This window comes from Nannospalax galili, unplaced genomic scaffold (genome assembly GCF_000622305.1).
Source record: "Nannospalax galili isolate Female #2095 unplaced genomic scaffold, S.galili_v1.0 scaffold45, whole genome shotgun sequence".
Taxonomy (NCBI): Eukaryota; Metazoa; Chordata; class Mammalia; order Rodentia; family Spalacidae; genus Nannospalax; species Nannospalax galili.
Window position 1 is genome coordinate 5,967,025 of NW_008355775.1, and position 12,607 is coordinate 5,979,631.

Consider the following 12,607-nt stretch of genomic DNA (forward strand, 5'->3'; position numbering starts at 1 on the left):
AAAGTATTTGGGAGCTTGTATCTAATCCTTAAAAGATTTTAGGGTTACCTCTTCAGAGGGGGGAATGTTGGAGGGGAGGGAGTGGGCATGGATTTGATCAAAATGACTTATATGCATGTATGAAATTCTCAATAAAGTTTCTGTAAAAGTTAAAAAAAACAGACAAAATATTTTAAAACCAAGAAAAAAAGTAAATTCAGGAGGGCATATGTTTTCAAAATTCAAATTACAAAACACCAAATATGAATCTCCAAAGTATTTTAGAAAATTTCAGCAAAACTTTTAGGGCTGGCAGTTTTAGCTGATTTATTAATAATGAGTTCATTATTTATTACCACTCTTAAATGAGTCTACACTACCCAACAAGCAGTATTATGACATACTCTTTTTTTTCCAATCTGATTTCCTGAGTTCAGTTAATGCAGATTTCCAATCCTTTTAAAAGATATGTATGTATGTGTGGGTCTGTGTATATGTGAGTGAAGGTACCCACAAAGTCCAGAAGAGGGTGTTGGATCTCCCTAGAGTTGGAGTTATAGGAGTTCGAGCTGCCCAATATGAGCACTGAGGACTGAATGGGGTCCTCTCCAAGAGCAGTACATACTCTTAACTACTGACCCATCTCTTCAGTCCCTCCAGTCTTCTCTAGTCTCAGACTTCTGATATTCCACTTCATCCTCTCCATATTCAACCTGCCAGTTAGCATCAGTAGTCATTCAGAAAGAACAAAGGAAAAAGCCATAAGCACATAATATTAACTTCTTCCAGTTATATCTACAAACTTTATATGAACACCTATCACTCTTTCTAGCCTCCAGTTCCAAAAAAGCTTTTTTCCTCTTATCTAAGTGCACTCCCTTTCCACCTTCCAGAATACCTAGATACAAAGGCTAGACTCTTAACCAAAGAAAGCTGGCCAATATTGCAGAGGTTCTCACAGTGCAACCCAATCCTTTCAATTTAGCCCCCAAATATGACTTAAATCCATCAATTTATCACCATCTTAAATACTAGCACTTCCTAATTCATTACCTTTTACCTAGAATACAGCAACTGTCCTACATTTATGCTTGCTCAACTTTAATCTCTCCACACTAAAGCCAAGCTAACCCTTCAAAGTTATTTCTCTTCCCTGCTTAAAACAAAACAAAAATAAAAACTTGACTAGCTTCTTTTCTTAGACTAAAGTGATCTAAAAGTCCTTTCATAAACTCCCATTCTATCCCACCCCATTATAAACTCCCGCTCCACACCACCCCACCATATCTTCAACCATATCCCCTCTAATTACTAAATTCTAGCTCACCTGGGTCTACCCTCGGCTCTTTACATATTCCATACTATTTTCTCTCTCTTTTAAGCATTCTCCCCACCCCCACCACTCTTTTTTTGTTGTGGTGTTTGTTACGAGGGCTCTGTCTGTACATATGTAAGTGCAGTACAAGTGTGTAGTGTCCACAGAAGCCAGAAGAGAACGTTGGATCCCCTAGAACAGGAGTTACCTGCCACATGGGTGCTGGGAATGAATCCTGGTCCTCTGAACAGCAGCAAGTGCTCCTAACCACTGAGTGATCTTTCCAACCACCACCACTCTTCAGTTAACTCCTAACTCATCCTTTGGATCTCAGCTCAAATACTCTCCTAAAAGAGCTTTTCCTGAAACCCAAAATACATTCCTCAGCACTCTTATTTTCCTTCACAGCACTTTCCTTCCAGCTAAGAATGGCACTTACATAAACTGTGATTTGCACTATTTTTTTTTGGGGGGGGGGGGTCTTTTGGAGACAGCATCTCTCTGTAGCCCCAGCTGCCCTGGAACTCACTATGTAGACCAGGCTGTCCTTGAATTCACAGAGATCTGCCTGCTTCTGCCTCCTGCAGGTCTTGATAAGGGACATGTGTGGAACAGTAAAGGGAACCCAGTTGGTGTTCACTGATTTATTTATCATAGGACTTATATTACTGCTATATTACTTATATTACTGTGGAACATGGCTGCAGAGAAGTAAGTGACAATAACCAACAGTGTGTGCCTCAAACTAAAGATTGGGGGGTATGAGGCATCTGACCCAGACAGTCGCCTTGCTGTTCTATTAAGTTATTATAACTTTCAGTTCAGGTTTTCTGAGATTATCATATGACGTTCTCCATTTTGTTTGCTTACATCCTTTATCTTTGTCTTCCTCTTCAAATGTCAGTCACAGTTGCTGAAAAATAGAATTTATTTATTGATTGATTATTTTATTTTTTATTTTCTTGGGTCTTTTGAGACAGGGTCTCACTGTAGCCCCAGTTGGCCTGGAACTCACTCTGTAGACAAGGCTGGCCCTGAACTCACAGAGATCTACCTGCTTCTGCCTCCGGAGTGCTGGGATTAAAGGTATGTGCCACCACAACAGGCTGAATGATTACTTTTAATGACCTATTTAATCTATACGTAAATGGTAAAAGTCTATGTACTGTAACACATGTGTGCAAAATACAGTATCTCCAATGCGTAGCACTCGTGAATACCTTACTGGATACTAAAATTGAAAATTAACTCTATTCCAGGAGTTTCAAATGCTACAGTGAATGCAGATGTCTTCGGGTATATATCTCTGGTTCTAACTTACTTCTGAACTCCAAACATATATTACCAATTTGGTAATAAAATGCTTTTCTATAATATCAATAAGCCTTCATGACTGGAAAATAGGAAATGGTATCAATATAACATGAAGTTTTGTAGGTGATTTGTATACGGTACAAAACTGTGTAACATTCACCTCAGCATGGCTACTGCACAAATCAGAGTCCTTACAGACCCAAGTCAACTAAAAAAAATTAAGTATTTGCGTTGAAGATAACGGCTCAAAAAAGTATATTCTTAGCTTTGCACAGCTCACCGCTGGTGCACTTCCTTTTCTTCTACCTCAGCTGCCACCTGACTCAGAGGCGTTTATTGCCTTGTCTTGGTGTCCACCACAAGTCACCATCCCAACTCTATTTTGAATATCTTTAATATGTTCTGCAAGAGCATCCAGCCATGCTTAGCTGTCTGCCTGGTCTTCCCAAGTTATTTTCCAAGATACCAATTATTATTCTTGATAATGTTTTGACTACAGAATTATTTTTGAGTCATCTGCCCCAGCACTATTTCCTAAAAGCCATATACACTTGGTGTGCAATTTGCAGAATGAAGTTTCTCAAGAACACAGATTTTTCTACTGTTCCAAGTACCTCTTAACTATTTTCTCCATCAACTCACATACCCCAAATTTTGGTTACTTATCTCTCTGGTGGCCTAGAACCATGCCACTGCAGTCACTTATGTTTCTTTTTCTCTGCCTCCCCTATATTCAACTATTCCCACATTCTATCAACCTTCCTATGTACCATCTCTCGTATCATTTTCACTACCATCTATCAGAACTGAAAGCTGCAGCACCTTTCATCCAGACGCATTAAGAACCTCTAAGATGATCATCCATCTTCAAGGCTACCTACTTCAGTCTAAACCAAATACCATATACTGCAAAAACTATCTGCCCCAAAATACAAATGCCATTGTGCTATTTCCTTTAGTGACATTCTGCTATGTATTCAAGGCCCCAAACCACTGCTTATTTATCTCACTCTTGTCACTATATGTTCTACAGAGGTAACACATAACTATTGATCACATTTCTGACAGAGACAGACATTCAATAACTATTAACTATTACTGTCAGGGATCACTGATGTTATAGCTAGTTCTTACAATGGGATCTCCCTATTTTTGAATATATGCACATTAAGTTCCTCCTCTCTGCATTTTAAGAAACAAGGGTCAAATCTTGATTTTGCCATTTGTAGATGTGATGTTGAACAAGTTATTTAATTTTTGAGCCTCAATAACTTTTAGGATAATATCCATGTCATGGGGTTGTTCAATGAATAACATGAATAGAATGCCTAATGACCAGAGATATCAATTAACAGTAGTTGTTTGTTTTTTTTTTTTAAAGAGTGTGCTTCAGCCAGGCATAGTGGCACCTATAATCTGAGCATTCAGAAAGTGGAGGCAAGACGATCATGAGTTCATATGGGTGACATAATAAGATCCTATTACACACACACACACACACACACACACACACACACACACATACACACACATAAAATATTCACTTAAAGAATGAAGAGAAGTTCTTGCCTTCCTTTTCTCGTAACAACAGGCAGAAATAAAGTATCCCTCAAAGAAACAGATTCAACTGCAAGGTCTATCTTTACTTCTCTAGGGTAAATGCCTCATTCCAAAAGTATTACATTTAGGAGAATTTTTTTCTATATGATTAGGCAAAGAAAAAGTTACTGATATATGAAATCACATCTTACCAGATGACTGATACTATTATTAAATTATTAAATTTATATTATATTATTTGTATTATATTATTAAATTTACACCAAGATTCAACTCATGTCTAGGCCATATGTAGAAACTAAGTTATCTGGCTAGCTCCATTAGTTAACTACAAACATATAAACATATGCAAAAATATAGAGAAATTTCAATATCTGTGCATAATAAGCCCTGTTTTAAAAATGCCCTACTACTAGTGCACACATATTAAAACCTCACATATAGCAGTGTGTGTATATTCATTGAGAATTTACCTTTGCTTTATACCACAGGCTTTCACATTACAACCTCACAAGACTTAAACTAAGAAAGCAAAGAAGGGAAGAATGGAGGGAGGAGGAAGAAGGAATGCCAGAACACCCCATGTTGTTCTCTTCTCATTTTACTTTGCTGTTTCCTCTCTCCCACTGGTTTTGTCTAACTGTTCCTATTTCATGATAAAGAAAACATTGCACAGAAGGGAAAGAGTCTTTTCAATAAATAATGCTAGGACAAGTGAACCAACAGCAAAAGAATAAACTTAGATCCCTATTTCCTATCATATACATAAATTAGTTCAAGAATGATCAAAGTCCTAAATGTAAGAACTAAAAGTATAAAAGCTTTAGAACACATCCCAGTACTCAAGAGGCAGAGGCAGATGGATCTCTGTGAGTTCAAGGTCAGCCTGATTTACATAGAGTTCAAAGCGAACCAGAGCTACATAGTGAGACCTAGTCTTAAGAAAAAAAAAATCTTATATAGGCATCCATCAAACCCTGAACTGATTCAATACTTACAGCAAATGCAACCAAAGTGAAACAGATAAGACTACATCAATATGAAAATGTTTTATGCTTTAAAGGGCACAAATAAGAAATTTAAAGAAGCTAGAGAAATGGCTCAGCAGTTAAGAGCACTGGCTGTTCTTAGAAAAGACCTAGGTTCAATCCCAGCATCCACATGGCAGCTAACAACCGTTCGTAACTCCAGTTCCAGGGGCTCTGACATCCTCTTCTAAGTCCTCCGCAGGCACTGCATGACATGGGTGCATGTACACACATTCATACACATTAATTTTTTTTATTTTAAAATATAAATCACAGAAAAGGAAAAACATTTGCAAATCATATATCCTGGATTTAATACTCAAATTATGTAAAAATAACCCTTAAAACTCTGCAAAATAAAGACAATCCAATTAAAAACTGGACAAAATATCTGAATACACACTTCAAAGGAACACACAAATGTCCAAAAGCAAATGATAAGATATTCCGTATCATTAGTCATTAGGGAACATAAACTGAAATCATGATGAGATACCCTCTCATACCCTCTCACACGGCTATAATACAAAGAGACAAGACTAGAAGGAAGCTTGGCAGTGGTAGAGTGCTTGCCTAGCATGTTTAAAGCCCTGGGTTCCATCACTAGCATTGCAAGGAATTAAATAACTAAAAAATAATGTCACAAGTGTTGACAAGGATGTGAAGAAAGTGGAACACTTGTTCACTGTCACTGAGACTATAAAACAATACAGCCACTTTACAAAATACTAACAGTTCCTCAAGAAGTTGAATATATTTTGCCATATCACCCAATAAATTCACCCCATCAGGCAAAATCTCATACATCGACATTCACAGAGCCATTATTCATAACCATCAGACTAAAAAAAAAAAAACCTACAAGTCCATCAATGAGGAATATACTAGCAAAACATGGTATATATCTACACAATGAAATATTATTCAAATGTAAAAAGAAATGCAGTTCTAGCATTCAGTAAGCTGAGGCAAGAGGACAGTAGATCAACGCCGGCCTAAACTAGACTGTAAGACCCTGTCTCAAAAAACCAAACCAACAAATAAACATACTGTAACCTACAAACATGGATAAACCTTTAAAACATTATGCTAAATGACAGAAGCTAGAAACAAATGGCCATACATTGAATGATTCAGTTTTAGGAAGTAGAGAAAAGGGGGAACAATTACTAGTGAGTACTATTAAGTACAAGGTTTCTCTGGGAGTGATGAAAATGTCTTGGAAATAGATGATTGTACAATTTGTGAACTTATTAAAATCCACTGATTTGTATATGTGAAAGGGTAATATTTACTCTAAGGCCAGCCTGAGCGACATAGCAAGACACTGTAGAAGAAAGGTAGCAAGGGAAGGAGAGAGGGAAAGGAAATCCCAGAGTGCATCCCAACTACAGAAAAGGATGATGGACATTATAATCACTTCTAATGACCTTGCTTTTCTTAACTTTTCACTAAGTACAGCTGAAGACAGTGACATACATCTCTAGCAACTAAGAAGTCAAATGTTTTAGGGTCTATTCCCAAATTTCTATAAATCAGAAAAAAAATGATTTCTCTGACAGATCAAAATGGTATTTAGAAAACTGGGTCGAATAGTACTTTAAACAAACAATAGTACTTTAAAAAAAGGCATATTCTAATTAATGTAGGACATTAGGTATTCCTGATCCATTTAAAATACATCAAATTTCCAAAAGGCAAAATAAAAATCTGCATCATAATTACCTTATCTTTGGCCTCAGGCAGTGTGATTTCTCTAGGTTCCAAAAATGGTATTTCCCGAAGAGGTGGAACACATCTGACTACATCTGGTACATAGTGCGTGTGAAACAATGGTGGCATCGAGTATCTCCGTTCCCCAGAGAAAGGCACTATCTGGTTTACTATAGTTGGCTCTTGGTGGGGTGAATGGAAACGCTGCCGTTTACCATCAAGAGGAAAGGTTTTTTCATCGCTTAGTCTCCTGAAAACAAGCAAATATACCTTAGTGATTAAAGACACAACTTTCTGCCATCAGAAATAATGACAATATTATGACTCTTTCAATAAGGTTACATTATTAGCTCCCTATTGAACTTTTATAGCTCTATTCTCAGTATCTTCAATTGAAAATGCTAACTTAATTGTGTGTGTGTGTGTGTGTGTATTTCATAAAGAACATCTCAAACAATCTTAATCATCTTTATAACCCCATCCCCACTGACACCTTTCCATAGCACCCCCCACACACTGGAGCCCATATACTGTCATCCCTGTTATTGCCCACTGTGTTATCGGTGCCCCCAGTTGTTCCCCATTGCAAGTCCATCCACTGATTTTAAAAAATCTTTTAACTATGAACTAATGGAACTCATGTTCACTCACACAGTTCACTGGCAATTTCAGAAAATAAGTAAATCTGAATGAAGTCTATACTTTTAGAGTCATTGTGTAAACTTTCCCTTTGACAATTCAGAAGAACTTACAAGTTTGATTTTAGAGCAGACTGCTGGATTTCAAATACCAGCTATGCCATTTCTACTTGAATAACTTCTGTGTCCTTTAACTTTCTTGTAAACAGGAAAGATAACAGTGAAAGTTAATGAAATCATTTGTAAAGTTCTTAGACTAATGCCATATATATACATATATATACACATATATATATATGTATATAATTTTTTTTCCCCAAAGAAAGTAAGAAATAGTTTATTCTGGGGCCAAATAGAAGTATCTATAGCTCAGGGACACAGATTTAGTTTACCACAAATTCCAATCCCAATCTATAACCATTTAAGGAAGTGTCTGTTGTAACAGAACAAAGAAAATCACAAATCAAAATGCTTTTCAAATACACTGGTAGTTAGGTTGGAGCAAAGCAGGGAAATCAACGCTGAAGATCTTAGATGCAAGCTGATGACATTCTTAGCTTTTGTTTTGGTAGAAGCTAGAAAACTCTTCTTATTTTTCAAAAGGATCTACATAATAGTCACAAAGATGTTAGGTCACACATACAGATGGTCAGTAAATGACTATTTAGGGACAAAGAAGTACAAGACAAGTTAACAGGATCTGCCACACTCCAACTACTCCACAGCCACTGAAGTCTTAATACTTCATCAGTCTGTAGTATGCTCAGTGTGGGTTCTACTTTTTTTTCTGGGAGCTTCAGTTGACACAAATCTACTTGGAAAAGATTCTAAATTGATAGTAAGGAATTTAAAATCAAACGAAGCATGAAATGATGTCAAATATCTGGAAGCCTGGCTCGGTCTTGATTCCAGTTTGTTACAGACATCTAGGTATGTGGCACAATGGGAAAGGATGATGGACTTTATTCTCTTCATTTTCATCATAAAACCATCTGGTTTTCTTTTTTTTTTTAACAGCTAAAAACAGTAAGCTGTACTGATGTTCTCTTGATGCTTTTATACATCATTGACATCCTTCTGACGTTGAAATAAGGGGAGATTCTGGTGCTTTAAAGGCACTATTCTCCCAGATGAAAGCATAGAAAACTAGAGCTCTGTGAGGCAGAATCTAGAATTGATAAGGATAAATACAAATTTATAAACAAGATATTTAATTCTCCTTATTAAAAATAAGGAAAGGGACTCCCCATCTTTCCTTTTTGTGCAGAACATATGTTTTAGAAAGGTTGTAACTGTAAGTACTTTCTCTTCTAAGTGCATTCCATTTTTTAATTATTTATTTAATAACCACATAAGCGGCAGCATTTCATTATAACAGCACTGACATATTCAATAAAAATTTCCAGAGCTAAGGTGCATCTCTTTCAAAATTATGCCTACTATATTCTGAATTACTACTACTTGCTACCTTTTTTGTTTGTGTTTTGTTATGCTTTGAGGCAGCACCCTGTAGCCCCAGCTGGCCTGGAACTTGAGGTGCAAACCAGGGTGGCCTCAATCTCACAGAGATCCATCTGCCTCTGCCTCCCAAGTACTGGGATTAAAGGTGTGCACCACCATGGTACACTGGCTCCACCACTGCTGGCTCTACTACTTTTAGCTAGACATAAAAGTTATAAAATGATCAGATAGCTTTAAAACAATACTATTATCTTAAAACTATTGTCAAATGTTATTTTAAAAAATACCTCCCAAGTTATATTACTATCTTCTAATAAATTAATTTTGTAATAAAATTAATTGGCTCGTGATATGACTACAGAAATCTTTGTCATGTGAAATTTTTTCACTATAATATTTATCAAGGAGTCTTATCTGTATAAAATTTACATAAATCAAAAGAAAAAACATACAGCACACTATATTAGAAAAAAAATCAGGAACTGTCCTCCTGAAATTCAAAGGCTAAAATTCAAAGCCCTGGTGTTTTAGAATATACCCATATTGTGAGATAGTCTTTAAAAGAATAAGTTTAAATGGGGTCCTTAGGATGGACCCTAATCTTATACAATGAGTGTCCTGAAGAAATCACACCACAGCGAAGGCAAAGGGAAGAATACAGAGAGCACAATAAGAAAATGGTTAACTGTATGCCAAGGAGAGGCCTCAAAGGAAACAGCCTTGCTGACAGCATGATCTGGACTTTGAGCCTTGAGAAAGAACAGAGGGGGAAAAATTTTTTTAAAGCCATTCTTTCTGCCACCCAGTATCAGTTTGCAGTATTCTGCTAGCAACCCTAGCAAATACTTGCAGATGGCCATCTGATTTGCAGAAGGCTAATACTCTCAATTAGAATGTTGATTTCTGAAGAAAGCAAGCTTTATTCCATCTAAAACTTACAATGGCAGGAATAAATCAATATAAGACTTACTAAAATTTTTGAACACCCAAAATTTTTTTAATTATTTTACTCATCTGATTTCACAGGTCCCAGAAACAAAATCTGGGCTAAAATGCCCATATAATTTTATACAACTGTTACACAGTTCTTAGGGCTGCAACAATTTCTTTTAAATACTTAAAAAGAGGTCTAGAGAGATGGCTCAGAGATCAAGAGCACTGGCTGTTCTTGCAGGGGACCAGAGTTTGGTCCCTAGAACCCACATGGTGGCTAATGACCATCTATAACTCTAGAACTCTAGTTAAAGGGATCCGATACCCTCTTCTGGACTCCATGGACATCGTACACATGGATACACTTACAGACACCAGGGAAAACATTAGTACACATAAAAGATAAATAAATTCTTAAATATCTGAAAAATACTTACTTCCTTCCTCGAAATAACGGGGATGCTGAGGTCTGTATTGGACTGATATTTCCGTATGTCAGCTGCTGTAAGGACACAGCTCTAGACAAGCTATCAAAAACAAAGAACAATAATAATATACATATTTTTCCTTAAACCCAAAATTTTCACAAAAACTAAATACTGATCAAGAGAAAATAAAAACATTTTTGTAGCTTCAAATGTTGCACACAAAAAGATTATGTCAACGAGAAAACAAAACTTAATGACATGGTCCAATATAACATCATACTCACTCTGCATTCTGAAAGTTGAAGTGCGCATCAATAAGTTGCTGGTGTGAATAAAGAGCTGGTGAGAGGGCAAAGAAGCTATTATGCTGTTGGTGGTTTGGAGTGAAGGGCGGACGACCCAAAATTGAGTTTGGGAACATGCTCTTGTTTACTGAAGGTGAACATGTATTCTTCTACCTGTAATAATTTTAAAAGATAAATTACTATAGTTTAAAGACGTAAGTTTTTGGTAGGTATTATCTGCTACTTAAAACAATTAGCTATCAGATTATTTGTTTCATTTGCAAAGTTAGTCCTGAAAGTTTAAAAATGTCTTAAGTCCTACTATTGTTTACAAAACCATAATAATTTAGAATCTAAATTACATTCAAATACTTTCAATATATATGCATGTTAATTTTCTATTTGTTTACCTAATAACAAATTTTTCGTTTTTGTTTTTGTTTTTTGAGACAAGGTCTCCCTGTTGCCCCACTTGGCCTGGAACTCACTTTGTAGACCAGGCTGGCTGGCCTTACTCTTCCACAGATCCGCATGCCTTTGCCTCCCGAGTGCTGGGATTAAAGGTAGTGCACCACATGCTCGGCCATACCAATCTTTTATCGCCACTACTCTAACAAATAATAAACCACTCAACAGACAAACTAAATAAAAGCTCACAGATTCTTATATTTATTCACAACCTAATTCATAAAAAGGTATAAGCTATCATCTAACAACCTGATACCTAGGATGTAGGATCTTACAGACCTGAAGAAATGAGAGAAGCAATCTATATCACCTACCAATTTGTAAGATTCTGAGGTTCTTCTCAAAGTCTACATAATTTATGTCAAAGACGACCTATAAGAGATTTTTTTGTTCCACAAGAGGAAGAAAAACTATACAAAGTAATAAGAACCCTTCACCAATCCTAGTAAGACACTAAACACTCGTTTCCTGCAAAGACTAATCCAGCAAGGCTATAGTCTTCCAAAGGGTAGGTTAAGGTAAGAAACAAAAAACAAATATCAAGTCTATCAAGTAAAAATGGGACTCCTCTGGTCACCTTCTAAAAACAGATAATTAGAAAACTTTTTTGAACTGGGAGAGAAGCAGCATAACATAGTAAGAGAAATTATAACAGTAAAAGTCAAAGGGTCTAAACCAAAAAGTTTAGAGTCAACTTGTTCAACCTACCTACAAGAAACCCTACTACCTGTCAGCACCATCAAAATACATGAAATGTCCAATTAGACTCTTAGTAGCTCATACTTAAAAGATGGTATCCATGGGTCACCAGAAAAGGGAAAAATAGGGAACAGAAGCAGTACCATGTAGACATTCAAAGAGGAAAAAAAAACCCAAAGTATCAAAGTATGTGGTACAATATCCAACACTGTTTAACAGAAAAGTCCAAGAACAGAAAAATACAAAGAAAATCACTAAGATCTGGTCAACACCATTAACCTGAAATTCTTCTCCTTCCTCTATTGCTATGATCCATAGATTTGGTCTTTTCATAGTGTCACACATCACTTGCATATTCCATTCCTGGGTTTTTTTTTAATTTTTCATACTCTTTGCTTGAGTGATCCAATTCTTCAACTTTATCCTCCAGTGTTGACATTCTGTTTTCCATTTCATTCATTCCAGAGGTGAGGCTTTCTCCCCTGTTGTTTCAAGTTGGTATTGGGTTTTGCACTTCATTTCTGTCTGAATTTTCTTCAATGTTTCTCTTTTGTGAATTCATTCAGAAGTTTATCCCTATCTTCTTTTAGCTCTTTGATTTGTTCAAGTGTTCTTTAAATTCACTGAATTCCTTGATCATGTTTGATTGTTCTTTTAAATTCAGTGTCCTGGGTTATCTCTAGGGGATTCTCCTTGTAGAACTCTTCTACAGGACTTGTGGTGTTTGGTGGGAACATACTGTTTTGGTTTTCCATATTATTATATTTCTGTTGTGAATTTGGCATGT

General features: G+C 36.3%; 1 protein-coding gene across 4 annotated transcripts in view; it reads right to left on the reverse strand.

The window, feature by feature from the left end:
• Positions 1-12,607, reverse strand: part of Tent2 (terminal nucleotidyltransferase 2) — a 59,206-nt gene that overhangs the window by 39,356 nt on the left and 7,243 nt on the right. For 3 of the 4 annotated variants that reach the window (XR_003847074.1, XM_008853329.3, XM_017803247.2), the window contains exons 2-4: positions 10,654-10,827; positions 10,379-10,468; positions 6,922-7,159 (exon numbers count right to left, since the gene is read on the reverse strand). Coding sequence is in view for 3 of the 4 variants with exons in the window: in XM_008853329.3 (XP_008851551.1) it covers positions 6,922-7,159; positions 10,379-10,468; positions 10,654-10,790 (465 nt within the window). In the remaining variant the exon portion in view is untranslated. The remainder of the gene's footprint in view (positions 1-6,921; positions 7,160-10,378; positions 10,469-10,653; positions 10,828-12,607) is intronic. The other variant, XM_008853328.3, reaches the window with a different exon arrangement.